Source organism: Schistocerca gregaria, chromosome 6, assembly GCF_023897955.1.
Source record: "Schistocerca gregaria isolate iqSchGreg1 chromosome 6, iqSchGreg1.2, whole genome shotgun sequence".
In the NCBI taxonomy this organism is placed as follows: Eukaryota; Metazoa; Arthropoda; class Insecta; order Orthoptera; family Acrididae; genus Schistocerca; species Schistocerca gregaria.
Window position 1 is genome coordinate 218,211,798 of NC_064925.1, and position 18,440 is coordinate 218,230,237.

Below are 18,440 nucleotides of genomic sequence, written 5' to 3' on the forward strand. Positions count from 1 at the left end.
TATCTTGGTGGATCTTAAATGGTAGTCGAAAACCGCACTTCACACTGTTTTTTATTGGAATATGTCGGCAGCTTTTGGTCAAGTGGTTAGCTGCTACTTCGAGGTCATGGGGTCCTGGGTTCGATTCCCTGCCGGCTCGGAGATATTATCAGTTCGGGAACTGGGTATTGTGTTGTTTTCATCATCATCATTTCATCATCATCGACGCGCATGTCGCGTCAAATAAGAGACTTGCAGCAGGTGGTCGAACGACGCCAGATGTGGTCTCCTGGTCAATAATGCCATACGATCATTTCATTTCATCAGAACATGATCAATCCTGTTGAAAACAGTACCTGAGTTAAGACAGAAATGCCGTAGACTTAGGCGACACATTGCTATTCTCATCACTCAGCCGAGGCATGGTTGGTAGATAGAGCAACGGGTGCCTGACCCGTTTTTATTATAGCCATTCTGCCGAAACGTAACTTAGTGCGTTAAATCATCTGACAAACTTTCAGGGTCTGAGATGGTATGGGGCCTATGAACCAAGTTACAAGGCGCCCCTTCATGCTGAGCTCGATGGTGACAACAGTCACTCTGAAGATACAAACTGATGTTGGCTGCCTTCCCATAAACGGCATGTCCCAACGTAGCATCAAAATTCCTCTCGACCAAGGAGCCATCGATTCCCACCCCCATAGCGAATATTCCCTTGGATTTAAGTGGGATCTAAATAGCTGCAATTTCTCACTACTGTGAGGCCAAATCACAAAAGTATCGTCTACATGTCTAAAAAAGCATGCATGCTTCAATGCTACCTATTCTAGGACAAATTCCCCGAAATTTTCCATGAAAATATTGACAATAGATGACACGGGGCACCCCAAAGTAATTCCATCTGCCAGCTCATAGAACAGGCCACTGAATAAAAAGAAAATGGAAATGAATACTGTAGTAGCAGGTTAATTATTTCAGCACAAAACCTAATCCCAGTCTATGAAAATTAAACCGACACAGCAACGACAGTGACGAGAGAATCAGAGTCAGTCAAAGGCAATAGACGTATGAAATCTATCGAATTCCTACTAGGTAGCTCAACAGAATAGCACGGCATTTTGCTACACAGTATATCGCATCGCCTTTATTACTGACAATAGACGTAAGAGGAATGACTTCGGAAGGCCGTATGAACTACGAGGGACAACATAGTAAGAGTTTTATCTTGCGACAAACACCTTTCGTCAGTTATCTAAATAGTTACCCAGCTAAATCGCCTTAAGTTTTTGAATATCTCACATCTATGAAGAATCTAATGCTTCACGTCATGGTTGTAACAGTGATTATCGACCTTTTCTTTCCTTTCTTTTTCAGAATGTTACCATAACGGCCGGTATTACGTGTACGGGGAAACGGTGAAGATAAACTGCAATGAATGGTAAGTCCAAGTTGTCAAGTACGTCTGTATCTTATAAATGGTTTTTCGTTGAATACATGTCCGCCATCTACGATTTCAGTTACAATAAACAAAAGTACTAACTAATGGCGAAATAGTTGCTTGACATCAGAGCAAGAACAACTGTAAAAGGCAGCTCAGAGTCTCAGTGCAATTCACATTGGCTTGGTTTGAATAACTCGTTTCGATAGCATTAACTTTTGTTTCTGTTGTTCTGTAGCTATACATAAATGATCATTTAAAGTAAAAGCGTTGACGCAAACTCATGCTCCACTCTAGTCGGTTCCCAATAGAAACACTTCTAAGTAGTTATCAGTCTCACTAAATTGTTTTAGTTTGTTATGCATTTTGTGTAAATTATTGTTTATTTATCAGGAATAAATTTGGAAGAGTTCCTAATATATTTTAATACACACTTTCAATAGTCGAGAAACACACATAGGGCTAATGGTTAGGACAAGGCCAGAGCTAGTCACAGCAGTGTTCCTTCACTGTCCATAATCTGAGGTGACGGAAGTCACGTGATGAAGATATGCTCACATACAGATGGCAGCAGTGTCGCTTACACAAGGTATAAAAGGGGAGCGCATTAGCGGAACTGTCATTTGCACTGAGGTCAGTCACGTAAAAAGGTTTCCGACGCGATTGTGGCCACACGACGGAAATTGACAGGCTTCAAACGCGGACTGGTGGTTGAAGCTAGACGCATGGGACATTCCGTTTCGGAAATAGTTTGAGAATTCAGTATTCCGAGAACCACAGTGTGAAGAGTTAGGCGAGAATGTCAAATTTCAGGCTTTATATCTCATAATGAACAACGCTGTGGTGAACGGCATTCACTTAACAACCAAGAGCAGTCGCGTTTGCGTAGAGCTGTCAGCAACAATCCGTTAAGTAACTGCAGAAATCAATGTGGGCCGTACGACAAATATATCTGTGGGACAGTCCGTCGAAATGAAGCTTTAGTGGCCTATGACAGCAGACTAGTGACCCAAGTACCTTTGCTAACAGTACAACATTGTCTGCACCGCCGCTCCGGGGCTCATGACCATATCGATTGAACCTTAGACAACTGGAAAACCGTGTCCTGGTCAGATGAATCCAGATTTCAGTTGGTAAGAGCTGATGATGGGGTTCAAGAGTGGCGTAGACCCTACCAAACCATGGACCCAAGTTGTCAATAAGCCACTGTGCAACCTGGTGGCGGCTCCATAACGGTGTGGGCTGTGTTTAGATGGAATAGAATGGTTCCTCTGGTCCAGCTGAACCGATCATGGCTGTAAATGGTTATGTTCCGCTACCATTCGAAGCCATTCATGGACTTGATGTTCCCAAACAACGATGTAATGACCAGGCCACAACGTTTGTGACTTGTTCGAAGAACGTCCTGGACAATCGAGCGAATGATCTGGCCACCCAAATTGCCCGTCATGAATCCCATCGAACTTTTATTGGGCGTAATAAAAAGGTCAGCTCGTGCACAAAATCGTGCACCGGCAACATTTTCGCAGTAGTGGATGGCTATAGAGACAGCATGGCTCAGTATTTCTGCAGGAGGTTCCAACGACTTGTTGAGCCCATACCGCGCCGAGTTTCTGCAGTACGCCGGGCAAAAGGAGGTCCTTTTCGATATTAGGAGGTATCCCATGACTTTTGTCACCTCAGTGTAGGTTAACAACGCGTCAGTTTCATGTAGCGAATGAGATGAGACTTTAAGGTAACCAGTGAGGTGTGAGAAAAGAGGCAATGAATTTCTAGTGCGGAAACTGAAATTCCGAAATTGAAGCCATTCTATTTTTCCCTTTTGTCACTAATACATTTCATGTATTTCATAACGGCTGAAGTCGCCGCAGTGCCTGTGAAATGCCTGGGCTAGCAGGACACAGCCGATTGGGTTGTAGAAAGGGGCCAAAATAAGTTGCTGTCAGTTGCATTCAACATACAAACTTTATTCATCAACACACGATATTACAACAAGGATGCAAAACACTCAAACTTTAAGCGACCTCCTTTGATTAACTTTAAATCGGCTGAAGGCCACACTCGAAGTCCAAGACACAAGACCTAAGCAAGAAATTGAAATATAAGGTTCTTCTGGAGGTTTCAACCAAGAATATTTTCTAAATCTTCAATCTAAACAGGCTGAAGGCCTTAGCAATTTAATAGAACTTGGCTGGAGGCCGCATATTAAGCAATAAGAAGAGTTTCAACCAAAAGGCAGAAGGCCTTATCTTAAAACATTTCATGCAAAATTCGGCTGAAGGCCCCATACAAAAGCATAAAAATCTTATGCCTCAAGAGCGAAACAAGAACATTAATTTAAAAGATATTAAGATTCGGATGAAGGCCGCACATCAACAAATAATTTAACGGCTTAAGCCCTAGAAAGAAGAGTTTCAATTTGAAGGCTGTATCTTAAAACATTTTTTATAAAATGCAGCTGAAGGCTCCTATACAGAATAACAATCTCATGCCTTAAGGGCAAGAAAAGAACATTAATTTAAGAGATATTGATACTCGGCTGAAGGCCACACATCAACCAAATAACTAAAGCCCAAACAGGGGAATTACTGTAACACACAAACAAGAAGTTTGCAAGGGTCGGCCTGGGATTGTAACACTAACGCCCGTTTAGGTGAGACAGCCAGCCTATCCAACGACTTCTTAATCTGAAGGCATCCCAACCGACAGACAGCCGACCGACCAATCAACAAAATCAGTTCTGCTCCTCGCAACAAGCAAAACGACCACAAGATTTCAATACAACGACACACAGAATATTGGCGCCCACAATGACCAACAACACCTCAGCTGTCGAACTACATGCTGCACTGGACAGCAGCAACACGACAAGGAAAATACACTGCCGAAAATTACGTTAACGACCAGGGCAGGTAACTGGAACGTCAACGGGCACAAGGCAGAAGAACCCGCTGGTCAACTTCAATAACAGGGAATAAATTAAGTTAAACTCCACAGGAAGACGGCTGGAATCTTGGACGACTTGAATACACATACGTTGTTGCTTGTGGGAATGTCCCAAAAGCGACAACCAGGGTCAGACGAAGAAATGTAAACAGTTGAGGCTCGATAGTAGGTAAAGTGAGGACTCAACTTTCATGTACAAGATCGGTGGGCGACGAACTTCGTAGCACTCGCAAGCAGCACCTCACACTCCAACCGCGTGTGCACGCCGCCAGCGACCCCGGGAAGAAAGTGGGCACTGATACCCTCTTTTTCCTGGATGAATACCCATTAATCAATTGTCTTGCTAATCTTTACAAATAATGTCTGATGGGACACATGTGTCCCACTAATTTTATTTCGATTATAAGATAGTACAGTCGCTGAGAAGTACATTCCACACTGTATTTGAAAAAAAAAATGATTATGAAGTTAATAATTACTTACTTCAGACATCGCTGGAAAGTGCGAAATGATGAAGACTGAAGAATGGCACAAATAAGTGGCGTTGCAGCGTCCATATATACACGCCAGTCAACAAAAGTAGTCACCGCTTCTCTATTGCCTTTGCAATGCAGTCCCGATTTTTTTGACTTCCTTGCTGCTCCACGCCCCCCGACCGACTGGAAACTATAGCCGCCTCACCAAAGATAGTACAGCAGTACTAGTATCGATACACGCTGCTGCTGCCACTCATGGAGAGGACAGCAATATTATCGCGATAACCGCAGGAGAAATAAAACCACAGGACTGCAACCAAGGTTTAACCCAAGACAAGCCTGACTCGAGCCATCCACAGCACAGCCTGCTCCTTCGGATATACACGAATGCCCGAAGGAACAGTGTATCGTTCTTCTTAACAACACAGGCACTGCAGTACTGTACTTTTCCGCCGATACCAGGCAGCGTGCGGTCGCGTTCTCGCTTCCCGCACCCTGGTTCCCGGGTTCGATTCCCGGCGGGGTCAGGGATTTTCTCTGCCTCGTGATGACTGGGTGTTGTGTGATGTCCTTAGGTTAGTTAGGTTTAAGTAGTTCTAAGTTCTAGGCGACTGATGACCATAGATGTTAAGTCCCATAGTGCTCAGAGCCATCTGAACCATTTGATACCAGGCAGTGACTTTCAATTAAAACATGTCCACCCATGTACAGGAATTACATAATGTGTGTACGAGTATAGATCGTGACGTATAGAAGTTGAAACCTGGCCGTGAGTCGTGTACAGATAGCCAAAGCGGTTAAATCGAGTGCTCCCGGAAAACGGAAGATATGGGGTTCGAGTTACAGTCTGACACAAATTTTCACTCTCTTCATCCCCCTACACAGCTGATGGTTGTTCGTATTCGCAACGGCGAATACGTTTCATGTACATCATTACTGGTCGTCAGGTGCTTGTATAATTATTTTTGTGGTGTCTCTTCTGTAGCACATGGCGGAAAGAATAGAAATCACACATATAATAATTCCAGTCTTCGCTTCAAATTATCGTTTTCGTTATCTCCGCGGACACTGAGGCTCTCCTATAAGGACAGCCTGTACAGAAGTGTAGCTTGTTGTGCCGGTGCTGTGATGTGGCGACCGGTGAGAGCGGATGTGTCGTGCTTGCAGTAAGTGCCAGTCGATGGGCGGTCGTCTGGAGCTGCTGTGCGAGCAGTCGCAGTGCCTGGTGGATCCCGAGATCATCCAGGGCGTCAACGCCGACACCTACCGGCTGGGCTGGCGCGCCAGCAACCACACGCCCTTCTGGGGACACCGCCTCACAGAGGGCATCTCGCTGCGACTCGGCACGCTGCAGCCGCAGAGGGCGGTGAGTACACCTACTGAAACGCTTACGTGGCGCGTCGTAGCTCAAACGTCAAAATGTATCACGTATTTGCTCGAGACTGAAAAGAGGTACAGCCTTCCTTCCAGCGTTATAAACGATCTAGGGATGTTAGCAACATTGCTTACGCAACAATACACGAGGGGCGATTGAAAAGTCCGTGCAAAGTCCGAGAGATGGCACCAATGGCGAGTATCGAGGTCATGTTTAGTTAGTAGCATCTTTGGAAAGAACGCACACCAAGTTGCAGCCATATTGGTCTATTTCTTTGTGTTTGGCATTCGTGTGAATCAAGGAAGTCGAGTGATTGTCAAAAAATGGACGAAAAAGAACTTCGTTTGGTGATTAAACATTACCTTCTGAAAGGCAAAAAACTTCAGGAGACTAAAGAGGAGCTTGATAAACATTACGGTGACTCGGCACCTTCGATTAGAACAGTTTATAAGTGGTTTGAAAATTTTCGGAGTGGCCATATCGGCACAAGTAATGCTGAACGTTCTGGGCGCCCTGTGGAAGTTACAACTCCAGAAATCGTTGATAAAATCCATGATATGGTGATGGATGACAGAAGAGTTAATATTCATGACATTGCTAGTGCTGTGGGCATCTCGAATGAAAGGGTACATAATATTTTGCATAAACATTTGGACATGAGAAAGCTATCCGCAAAATGGGTCCCGCGATTGCTCGCGCTTGACCAAAAAAACGGAATCGTGTGAAGTGTTGCAAGGATGGTTTGCAGCTGTTCAGGAAGAATCTGCAGATCTTTAAGCGTCGTTTCGTCACTGTGTATGAAACATGGATATATTACTGTACTCCTGAGACCAAACAACAATCTAAAGAATGGGTTACCAAGGGAGAATCTGCACCAAAAAGGGCGAAGACCATTCCTTTGGTCAGAAACGTTATGGCGACTGACTTTTGGGATTCGCAAGGGATAATCATCGACTATCTGGAAAAGGGTAATCTATTACAGGTGGGTATTATTCATCGTTATTGGACCGTTTGAAAACCGAGCTGCAAGTAAAACGCCGGCGATTAGATCGCAAAAATGTCATTTTCCATCACGACAAAGCACCATCACACACATCACAAGTTGTGGTCGCAAAATTAATGGAAACAGGATTCCAACTCGTTTCACATCCTCCTATTCTCCAGGCTTGGCTCCCTGGGACTACTATTTGTTCCCAAATTTGAAGAAATGGCTGGTGGGACAAAGGTATTATTCAAACGAGGAGATGATTGCAGCAACTGATAGCTATTCTGCACACTTGAACAATTCCTATTATTCGGAAGGGATCAACAAATTAGAAAAGCGTTGGACGAAGTGTATGTCTAAAAGGAGACTATGTCGAAAAATAAAAAATGTTTACCCCAAAAATATCAGTAGTTTTTATTTTTGCACTGACTTTTCAAACGCCCCTCGTACGACATATGTGAGAAAAGTAACGAGAGTGAAATTTTTTATCTGCCAAAGGTTTTTTTCAATAACAATATTGTCCGCTTGAATGTGGTTCCCTTCGGCAACTATACACCGGTGGAGTCGATGTGCACAGGCCTGACAGCAGCGCTGAAAAGCTTCAATTCGTGGGGCCCTCAACGTGGTGGTCACAATCTTTTTAATGTTTGCCAGTGTTCCAAAATGACGTCCTTGCAAGATTTTTTTGAGTTTCTCGAAAAGAAAATGTCACGAGGACTCAGATCAGGTGAATAGTGGGGCTATGGAACAACAGAAATGCCTTTCTTAGGTCAAAAATTTCGTGATGGAAGTGATCGTGTGAAACGGGGCGTTGTCGTGGCACAGCCTCCACTTATCTGCATAGGTCCACTCTCACAAGAGTCATCCTTTTCCAAAGCCTTTTAAGGAAATCTTTGTAAAACACTTGGTTGAGAGTTTCTTGGGGAGGAATAATCTCACAAGAGCATGCACACATTCGACGTTTTCGTCAGTTTTGGAAGTTGAAGATCTCCTGAGCGAGTTTCATCTTCAACGTGTCCTCAGCCTAACAAAAATGATCTGTGCCAGCGAAAAACTTATGTTCTTGATAAAGAATGTTCCGCGTAGGCCCATTTCACTTTTTCAAAGATTACACTCGCGATTCCCCAAGTTGGTAGAATAACGTTGCTTTAAATTCCGCTCTTCCATTTCCGTAACACACAACAAAAACACAACTTCAATGATGGCGCTCTCCAAAAATCACGCGACGGTTGTACGAAGCTGAAACTGGGCCTGAGCACCTGGAAGTGATGAACACACCGGTCTACAAAAGCGCAACAACTCAGCGTTGCCAGATCGGTCACAGTGCTCTCAGCCTCATTACTTTTCCCACACACCTCGTATGCCGTAAAATGCATCACACCGTAAACTGGCCAGCGGCTACACTTTTCACTGCAAAATTTTTCAAAATGTGGGTGGTACTTTACTTTGAAGTATCACAATAACTACGAGTAATAACGAAAAGAAAACCAGTTCATTGTGAAGCTCTGATTTCTGACTGCTAGATGGGAATAGTTTTCTCAAAATCGACTGAGAAAGATTACGTAGCGGAGAACACTCGCGAATCCCAAAACATTGGTTTTTATCTTTTTTTACACGAAAAGTAAAAGCTTTACTTAGAAACTATATATATATATATATATATATATATATATATATATATATATATATATATATATATATATATATATATATATCGCCTCTTAGCAGTCAGAATTGCTACAGAGTGGTTGTAGAAATACTCTTTTGAGTTTAAACACTTCCGCTGACCACGAAACTCCCCAGACATTGAAACGTCCCCTTAGAAAAATTTATACAAGATTGGTCTATATGAAGCGTCCCCTTAGAACAATTATACACGACTGTGCTTAAACTGACACACAATATTTTTAGCGCAACGCAATCTGACTTTCAAAAATCCCTACAAAAGAATGGCCATGACTAACATTAATCTATACCTTTCACAAATCACTTACCTCACAAAAATCTTCGTTACTCGAACTACTGCAATACAGCGAGCGCCACTACTGCCAGCTAAATAAAAGATTCAAACTACGGAAGGCACTAACTACTGATAGGTATAGTTAGCAAATGAAAGATTTTAATAGAGAACAAACAGTGTATTTACCTTAATAGTCAAAATATATATGGTAGTTCATGACATCCAGTCTTACAAATTACAAAACTCCGCCATCTCTCTCCCCACGTCCACCACTTCTGGCGGCTCACCTCCAACTGCGCAACGCTACTCGCTGTTAGCATCCAGCTGCCGCTGCCCAACACTACAATGGCAGACAACAATGCAAACTAGCCACAGACTGCGCACAGCACAGCCAGTGATTTTTCATACAGAGCGCTATGTGGCGTTACCAATAAGAAAACCTAAACAGCCTACCTACAACATGAACATTATTGAGCATATCTCGGATGCCTTGCAACGTGCTGTTCAGAAGAGATATCCACCCCTTCGTACTCTTACGAATTTATGGACAGCGCTGCAGGATCCATGGTGTCAGTTCCCTCCAGCACTGTTTCAGACATTAGTCGAGTCCGGTCCACGTCGTGTTGTGGCACTTCTGAGTACTCGCAGGAGCCCTACACAGGAGCCCGGCACAATTCCTTATTAGTGCTACACCAACATTGACCCACATGGGACTTGGTTATTCTCCAGTGAGTTGTCTGGACTAGTAAGATACAGGATTCGTGGTGGTCATTTCAATTGGGCTGGAGATGTTTCTGAACCACACCCAATCCAGTGGCCACACCTAAATAACAAAGTGTGCAGGAATCTGTTCTCCTGTAACACATGATCCATGATCCCTTCTCTTTGAGCTATTAATCACATTTGTGACACATCCAAATAAAAATTTCCATTCACATACCTGTCTACAAAATGTGGCCCGCTCAGCTTTTGTGATGACATTCCAGCCCAAATCGTAACATTGGGTTCCTTTCCAATTGTTGCATATAGTGGGGATTTTCCTTAGACGAGATAACAACATTCCTGCTGTGTGAACTGTGATATATAACTCATTCATCAGAAGATACAGGTGTACCACTTTCTTTGGCTCTTCTGTGTATTTAGTGGCTTAGCCCCTTCATGGATAAAATTCACTTTTTACATATTTTTAAAATATTAAGGTGATAACAGTTTCTTTTCAGTCTCATTATTATATACCATCAAAATATATACCATCAAAATATTTTTTAAGTTCTCCATTTTTTTACAACAGGAAGTGGTACACACATGTCCCATGAACCAGTGCAAAATACCTTTTCTGCCGACGGACTGATTTTGTAATTTTATTTTTTTAGCCATAAACAGGATTTTGCAGAGAATAAAATAACTACAAATTATACATGCATGTGATCTTTTTATTTGTGTAGAGCCAGTGTAAAAAATATTCATTACATTTCAGTTTTCATGATCAATACTTACAAAACTCTACATGCCATGAAACTTGGAAAAACAAGATGTGGCTCAGAGTGGTACACCACAAGCAGTGCAAGCAACTTTTGTTCTCTTCTCTGTAGAGTTTGTGCTGCAGAATCTGCATCACTTCCTAGTGCCACTGTCTTTCGGTACATGTTTGCCTACGTTCACGAGCCGGACGTCATCTGGCACACTAGAGACTCCTCTCTTTGCTGGGAAGAAAGTGGGCATTGTTCCCCTCTTTTTCCTGGATGAATACCCATTAATCAACTGTCTTGCTAATCTTTACAAATAATGTCTGCTGGGACACATGTGTCCCACTAATTTTATTTCGATTATAAGATAGTACAGTAGCTGAGAAGTACATTCCACACTGTATTTGTACTAAAAAATTATTATTAAGTTAATAATAAGATGAATTACTTACTTCAGAGATCGCTGGAAAGTGAGAAATGATGAAAACTGAAGAATGACACAAATAAGTGGCGTTGCAGCGGCCATATACAGGATGAGTCACCTAACGTTACCGTTGGATATATTTCGTAAAGCACTTCAAATACTGACGAACTGATTCCACAGACCGAACGTGAGGAGACGGGCTAGTGTAATTGTTTAATACAAACCATACAAAAATGCACGGAAGTATGTTTTTTAACACAAACCTACGTTTTTTTAAATGGAACCCCGTTAGTTTTGTTAGCACATCTGAACGTACAAACAAATAAGTAATCAGTGCCGTTTGTTGCATTGTAAAATGTTAATTACATCCGGAGATATTGTAACCTAAAGTTAACGCTTGAGTACCACTCCTCCGCTGTTCGATCGTGTGATTCGGAGAGCACCGAACTACGTAGGGATCCAAAGGCGACGGTGATGGACCTTAGGTACAGAAGAGACTGGAACAGCACATTACGTCCACATGCTAACACCTTTTTGTTGGTCTTTTTAACTGACGCACATGCACATTACCATGAGGGGTGAGGTACTCGTACACACGTGGTTTCCGTTTTCAATTACGGGTTGGAATAGAGTGTGTCCCGACATGTCAGGCCAATAGATGTTCAATGTGGTGGCCATCATTTGCTGCACACAATTGCAATCTCTGGCGTAATGAATGTCGTGCACGCCGCAGTACATCTGTTGTAATGTCGCCGCAGGCTGCCACAATACGTTGTTTCATATCCTCTGGGGTTGTAGGCACATCACAGTACACATTCTCCTTTAACGTACCGCAGAGAAAGAAGTCCAGAGGAGTAAGATCAGGAGAACGGTCTGGCCAATTTATGCGTCCTCCACGTCCTATGAAACGCCCGTCGAACATCCTGTCAAGGGTCAGCCTAGTGTTAACTGCGGAATGTGCACGTGCACCATCATGCTGATACCACATACGTCGACGCGTTTCCAGTGGGACATTTTCGAGCAACGTTGGCAGATCATTCTGTAGAAACGCGATGTATGTTGCAGCTGTTTGGGCCCCTGCAATGAAGTGAGGACCAATGAGGTGGTCGCCAATGATTCCGCACCATACATTTACAGTCCACGGTCGCTGTCGCTCTACCTGTCCGAGCCAGCGAGGATTGTCCACAGACAGTAATGGATGTTTCGTAGATTCACTGCTCCGTGGTTTGTGAAACCCGCTTCATCGGTAAACAGGTAGAACTGTAACGCATTCTCTGTTAATGCCCATTGACAGAATTGCACTCGATGATTAAAGTCATCACCATGTAATTGCTGATGTAGCGACACATGAAACGGATGAAAGCGGTGACGATGCAGTATGCGCATGACACTACTTTGACTGAGTCCACCGGCTCTCGCAATATCCCGTGTACTCATGTATGGGTTCATGGCAACAGCAGCTAACACACCAACTGCACTCGCTTCTCCTGTGACGTGCCTGTTACCGACCCGTTTGCGTGCTACGACCATACCTGTTGCATACAGTTGGTGGTAGATGTTTTGCAATGTGCGGCACGTTGGATGCTCTCTGTCCGGGTACCGTTCTGCATACAACCTGCAGGCTTCAGCTGCATTTCGTCGACACTCGCCGTAGATGAGTATCATCTCCGCCTTTTCAGAGTTCTTTTTATAATGTTACTTAAAAACCGTCTTGATTGCAAATTTTTTATTCATATGACCGGTTTCGATTCATTCAGAACCATCTTCAGATCTGATATTTCAGTTACAGGAGTAACCCGACGAAATCCAGCAATTTTCACATGCTACGTCATGTTACTCCTGTAACTGAAATATCAGATCTGAAGATGGTTCTGAATGAACCGAAACCGGTCATATGAATAAAAAATTTGCAATCAAGACGGTTTTTAAGTAACATTATAAAATCACTGATTGCTGTTATCCCATAAGACATTATGTCTGTTTTTGCAAAATTTTCAGAGTTCGTACACACCATGCTCACAATTCCTACAACACTACACTATCACAGACGTCTGGTAACACGGTGTACTACAGTTGGTCTGCGTGCGGAGACGAATGCAGAATAACAATAGCAGCAAGCGCTCCATGCGGACACTGCGACAGCTAGACCAAACCACAACAGTGCACTACAGCCACACTCGTAAAAACGGTCGTCATCGTAAACATGTCCCTGCTGATGCTGCTCGCCGACAGTGGCCCGTGTTTGTTACAACACGCAACTGAACGTCGGGGGCTTCAATCGTCAACTTTAGGTTACAATATTTCCGGATGTAATTAACATTTTACAATTCAGCAAACGGCACTGATTACGTATTTGTTTATAGGTTCAGATGTGCTAACAAAACTAACGGGGTTCCATTTTAAAAAATGTAGGTTTGTGTTAAAAAACATACTTATGTGCATTTTTGTATGGTTTGTATTAAACAATTACACTAGCCCCTCTCCTCACGTTCGGTCTGTGGAATCGGTTCGTCAGTATTTGATGTGGTTTACGAAATATATCCAGCGGTAACGTTAGGTGACTCACCCTGTATCTTAGCAGTCAGAATTGCTACAGAGTGGCTGCAGAAATACTCTTTTGAGCTTAAACACTTCCGCTGACCACGAAACTCCCCAGACATGAACATTGTTGAGCATATCTCGGATGCCTTGCAACGTGCTGTTCAGAAGAGGTCTACACCCCTTTGTACTCTTACGGATTTATGGACAGCGCTGCAGAATCCATGGTGTCAATTCCCTCCAGCACTATTTCAGACATTAGTCGAGTCCGGTCCACGTGTTGCGGTACTTCTGAGTACTCGTAGGAGCCCCACACGATATTAGGCAGGTGTACGAGTTTCTTTGGCTCTTCTGTGTATTTAGTCGCTTAATCGCCCTGGACGAGAGCTGTGTGTTTTACTATGTTACGTTACGTTTGGCAGACAGTGGAACCAGAGTGGCGAGCGGCTGATCGTGTTGCAGGTGATGCGCATGCGGCCGGTGAAGCGCGTGCTGGACCCGTCGCGACTGCCGCGCAGCTTCGACGCGCGCTCCAAGTGGCCGGGCATGCTGAGCAGCGTGCGAGACCAGGGCTGGTGCGGTGCCTCCTGGGCCATCTCGACGGCGGACGTCGCCTCGGACCGCTTCCACATCATGTCCAAGGGCACCGAGCCCGTCACCCTGTCCGCCGGACACCTGCTCGAGTGCAACAGCCGCGGCCAGCGCGGCTGCCAGGGAGGCAATCTCGACCGAGCCTGGCTCTTCATGCGCAAGTTCGGGTCAGTACCGACAAGCACACATCTCCGTCTAGACAGTATCTGCGATCCTTAGGTCAATAAAAAAAAGTCTGAATTCCTAAGGGACTAAACTGCTGAGATCATTGTCCGTAGCCGGCAAGTGTGAGCGAGCGGTTCTAGGCGCTTCAGTCCGGAACCGCGCTGCTTCTATGGTCGCAGGTTCGAATCCCCCCTCGGGCATGGATGTGTGTGAAGTCCTCAGGTTAGTTAGGTTTAAATGGTTCTAAGTCTAGGGGACTGATGATGGTTCAAATGGCTCTGAGCGCTATGAGACTTAACATCTGAGGTCATCAGTCCCCTAGAACTTAGAACTACTTGCGCCTAACTAGCCTAAGGACATCACACACATCCATGCCCGAGGTAGGATTCCAACCTGCAACCGTAGCGGTCGCACGGTTCCAGACTGAAGCGCCTAGAACCGTTCGGCCGCACCGGCGGGACTGATTAACTCAGATGGTAAGTCCCATAGTGCTTAGAGCCACTTTTCATCGGTCCCTAGACTTACACACTACTCAAACTAACTTATGCTAAGAACAACACACACACCCATGCCCAAGGGAGGACTCGAACCTCCGGCGGAAGGGCCGCGCAGTCCGTGACATGGCGCCTCAAACCATGCGGCCAGCATTTTTCACGAAGACGCCATACATATTACAAGAACTGAAGCACAAATGTATTCACGTATGATCCACATGTCCTCCTGACCTACTCGACTGCTTTCGGCCAAACTTGGCACAATAACCACAGTCTGTAAAAAGCGGCTGGGAGTGTAAGAACCAGCTACCTATCAAAGGCGTTCGGGTGAAGAATAAGACCATGACGCATGAATATCCAGACTTAATTTATCCATCTAAATTCTTCATTTGTGTGGCCATAGTGTCCGTAGCTGCTTTATAATTCATGAGGGTATTTTTGATCCGTCGTTGCAACTACAAAAATGCGTGATTTTTTTTTCACCAGACGCGTTTCGCTTTATTGAGGTAAAGCATCAACAGTGGTCTGTAATTAAGTTATTTACATTTTCATCGCTTTTTAGATCGAAAAACAGTTCGTTAAGTATATGCTGATTTGTACTTTCGGTGATTTTTCGGCTGATTTCTCGCTTACGTCGGTAAATTCCGTCTGCTAGCACATCTTTGTTTTTCTGTATATAACACAGACCACTGATGATGCTTTACCTAAATAAAGCGAAATGTGCCTGGTGAAAAAATCATTTTTGTAGTTGCAACGACAGATCAAAAATACCGTCAAGAATTAATTTATCCAGTATTTGAGAATGAGAGAACTTAGCGACTTCCAACAAACTTTACGTACTGTACGATTTCAAACCTTTAAGAAACCTTTTTTTCTCGCTGACGACCCCCCGCAAAGTGGTAAAAGGGAAAAAGTTTATCGCTTACATTTTCGCTATCCATTCAGTAAAGCTGCCACATCAGTCAAGATCTTTTAACTTATTACTTCTTTACTAGGCTGCTGTGTTCGCGAGACATTTTGCAGACAGTATTCATATATATCACTACCCGCCAGTGTAGCCGAGCGCGCTAACGCGGTTGTTCCTGGACTCACGTAGGCGGGCCGGCCCCGGATCGAATTCGCCCGACGGATTAACGGCGAGTGTGCCGGCCAGCCTGGATATGGTTTTTAGGCCGTTTTCCACATCCCGCTAGGTGAATAACGGGCTGGTCCCCATGTTCCGCCTCAGTTACACGCGTCGCAGACATTTGAAACACGTCCGCACTATTTCATGGTTTACACTAGACGCAGACAGCTGGGGTACACTGTTTCCGTCCTGGAGGGGAGGGGGGGGGGGGGTACATGGTGGCAGCAGGAAGGGCATCCGGCCATCCCTAAACCATTGCCAAATCCGTTTAACCACGCCGACCCTGTTGGGTTGGGTTGGTCTCATCAGATTAGGGAAGGACGGGGAAGGAATTCGGCCGTGCCCTTTCAAGGGAACCATCCCGGCATTTGCCTGGAGTGGTTTAGGGAAATCACGGAAAACCTAAATCAGGATGGCCCGACGCGGGATTGAACCGCCGTCCTCCCGAATGCGAGACGCCGACCCTGTGATCGCTGGGGGACTAAGGTGTAAAGTGAAAGAAGAAGAAGAAGAAGAAGAAGACCGAGTATTCATATATATCACTGAATGTACCTCGAAAACTACATCATTGTACAAGACGTAGTTCAGGAGATGTGACATCATAAACAGTGTGATGCGTCAGAAACTGCCGCATCATGCATGATGTGTAAATTTATTTTTTCTTTGCTACTAACTCTATACCCCACAAATTTCGGAGACAGCATCCACATACGCCGCTGAATGTATATACAGAATTATACATAAAAAACATGAAAATTATATCATTGTAGGAGATATTGTTCAGGGGATACGACGTTATAAATATTGAGGTGCGTGGAAACGACACTGCAGGACGAAATTTGCTACAGATATGGGTGAAATATGTATACAAATGTGTTAAATATATGTGACACCTGTGCAGTCTGGCAATTCCGAAGGTAAAAAGCTCCTCCTAAGCCCATGGATCGATTTCAGCCACAGTCGGTGCACATATTACTTGCTACCTGGAAACAAACAGTGTAGGGTTAATAACCACCAGCGTGGTATCAGGGTGGGGGATAGAGGGAGGGGGGAGGGAGATTGATGCCATGGAGAGGGAAGGTGGGAGCGGATATAGACAGAGAAGGCAAGGAGAAAGGAAGGAATACATCATTCACATTCGCTTCATTCGACGATGCTGGTCTTACCGTTCCTATTAGTGTTGTATTGCAAAACCACCGAATGGTGTTTACATGTCAATGGCACGTTAGATGGATACGCCGTATTCGGCGAATATTTACTATTTGCATGATATACGAGAGAGAATTGTCAGAGCATGTGCTTCGATAAGTGCCAATGTGATAAGAAGTACCACTCAGTCCATGATAAAAAGATTGCTGCACTGCATTGATACTAATGGTCATCACTTCGAACACCTTCTGTAAATGGACGTTCATACCACCTTTGTAACCTTCGTTGACCTTCAAAGACCTTACTGTTACATATCATTGGATTCGTCTCGACAGCCGCTATCAGAAAATAAGTACCAAACTATAGCACCCCATTTAAAAAATAAAGTTGAGCTTCGTATCTCTGAAGCTACCCCACCTAGCAACAAAAAATCAACGTCATATTACGTCCCCCATTGTCCCATGCTACTTTTGTCCTACAAACTTTTCAGCTCCTATCATACTTTCGGAGTTATTCTTGGTGGCAATAGTTAATGACTCACCCTGTATGAACATACATGAAGGGTCTTTCATTGCGAGTGATACGTTTTAAAATTTGAGAAAAATAAATCACTCAACGTCTCAGTTTTTATTTTCAAGCTTAGAGAAGCTCGTTGGCACAGATGGATGCCATGTAAGCAGGAGATCCCAGGTTTGAGTCCCGGTCGGGGCACACATTTTCAGCTGTCCCCATTGATGTATATCAACGCCTGTCGACTGCTTAGGGTCTTTATGTAATTATCATTTCATTCTAAGAGAGCTGCAGGGTCACTGATGGTATCTGTTCTTTCGAACATGTCCGAAAGAACAGATACCATCTTCATACAGTTAAAACTAACCGGCCATTGACCTTCTTCTGTGCTGGATGCACACGCATTGCCCGAACTCTTATGGTACTCGGTAAGATTGTCTGCTGCGAGTAATGAGTGCAATGGGCAGGAGAACCACGAATGTAGTGTGTGGACATTAAGTTGGGAATGTGGATCTCACGGGGAGCGTGCAAGGGACAAATCCCTGCAGTCCACACTATCCTCTGTGCCCCTGATGGCTTAGATGGATAGAGTGTCTGCCATGTTAGCAGGAGATCCTGGGTTCGAGTCCAGGTCGGGGCATATATAGGGTGATTCAAAAAGAATACCACAACTTTAGGAATTTAAAACTCTGCAACGACAAAAGGCAGAGCTAAGCACTATCTGTCGGCGAATTAAGGGAGCTATAAAGTTTCATTTAGTTTTACATTTGTTCGCTTGAGGCGCTGTTGACTAGGCGTCAGCGTCAGTTGATGCTAAG

The 18,440-nt window shown here is 44.2% G+C and overlaps 1 protein-coding gene across 1 annotated transcript in view; it reads left to right on the top strand.

The window, feature by feature from the left end:
* Positions 1 to 18,440, top strand: part of LOC126277899 (tubulointerstitial nephritis antigen-like) — a 483,079-nt gene that overhangs the window by 446,654 nt on the left and 17,985 nt on the right. Inside the window, exons 5-7 of the mRNA XM_049977454.1 lie at positions 1,354 to 1,417; positions 6,007 to 6,205; positions 14,050 to 14,345. Coding sequence (XP_049833411.1) covers positions 1,354 to 1,417; positions 6,007 to 6,205; positions 14,050 to 14,345 — 559 coding nt within the window. The remainder of the gene's footprint in view (positions 1 to 1,353; positions 1,418 to 6,006; positions 6,206 to 14,049; positions 14,346 to 18,440) is intronic.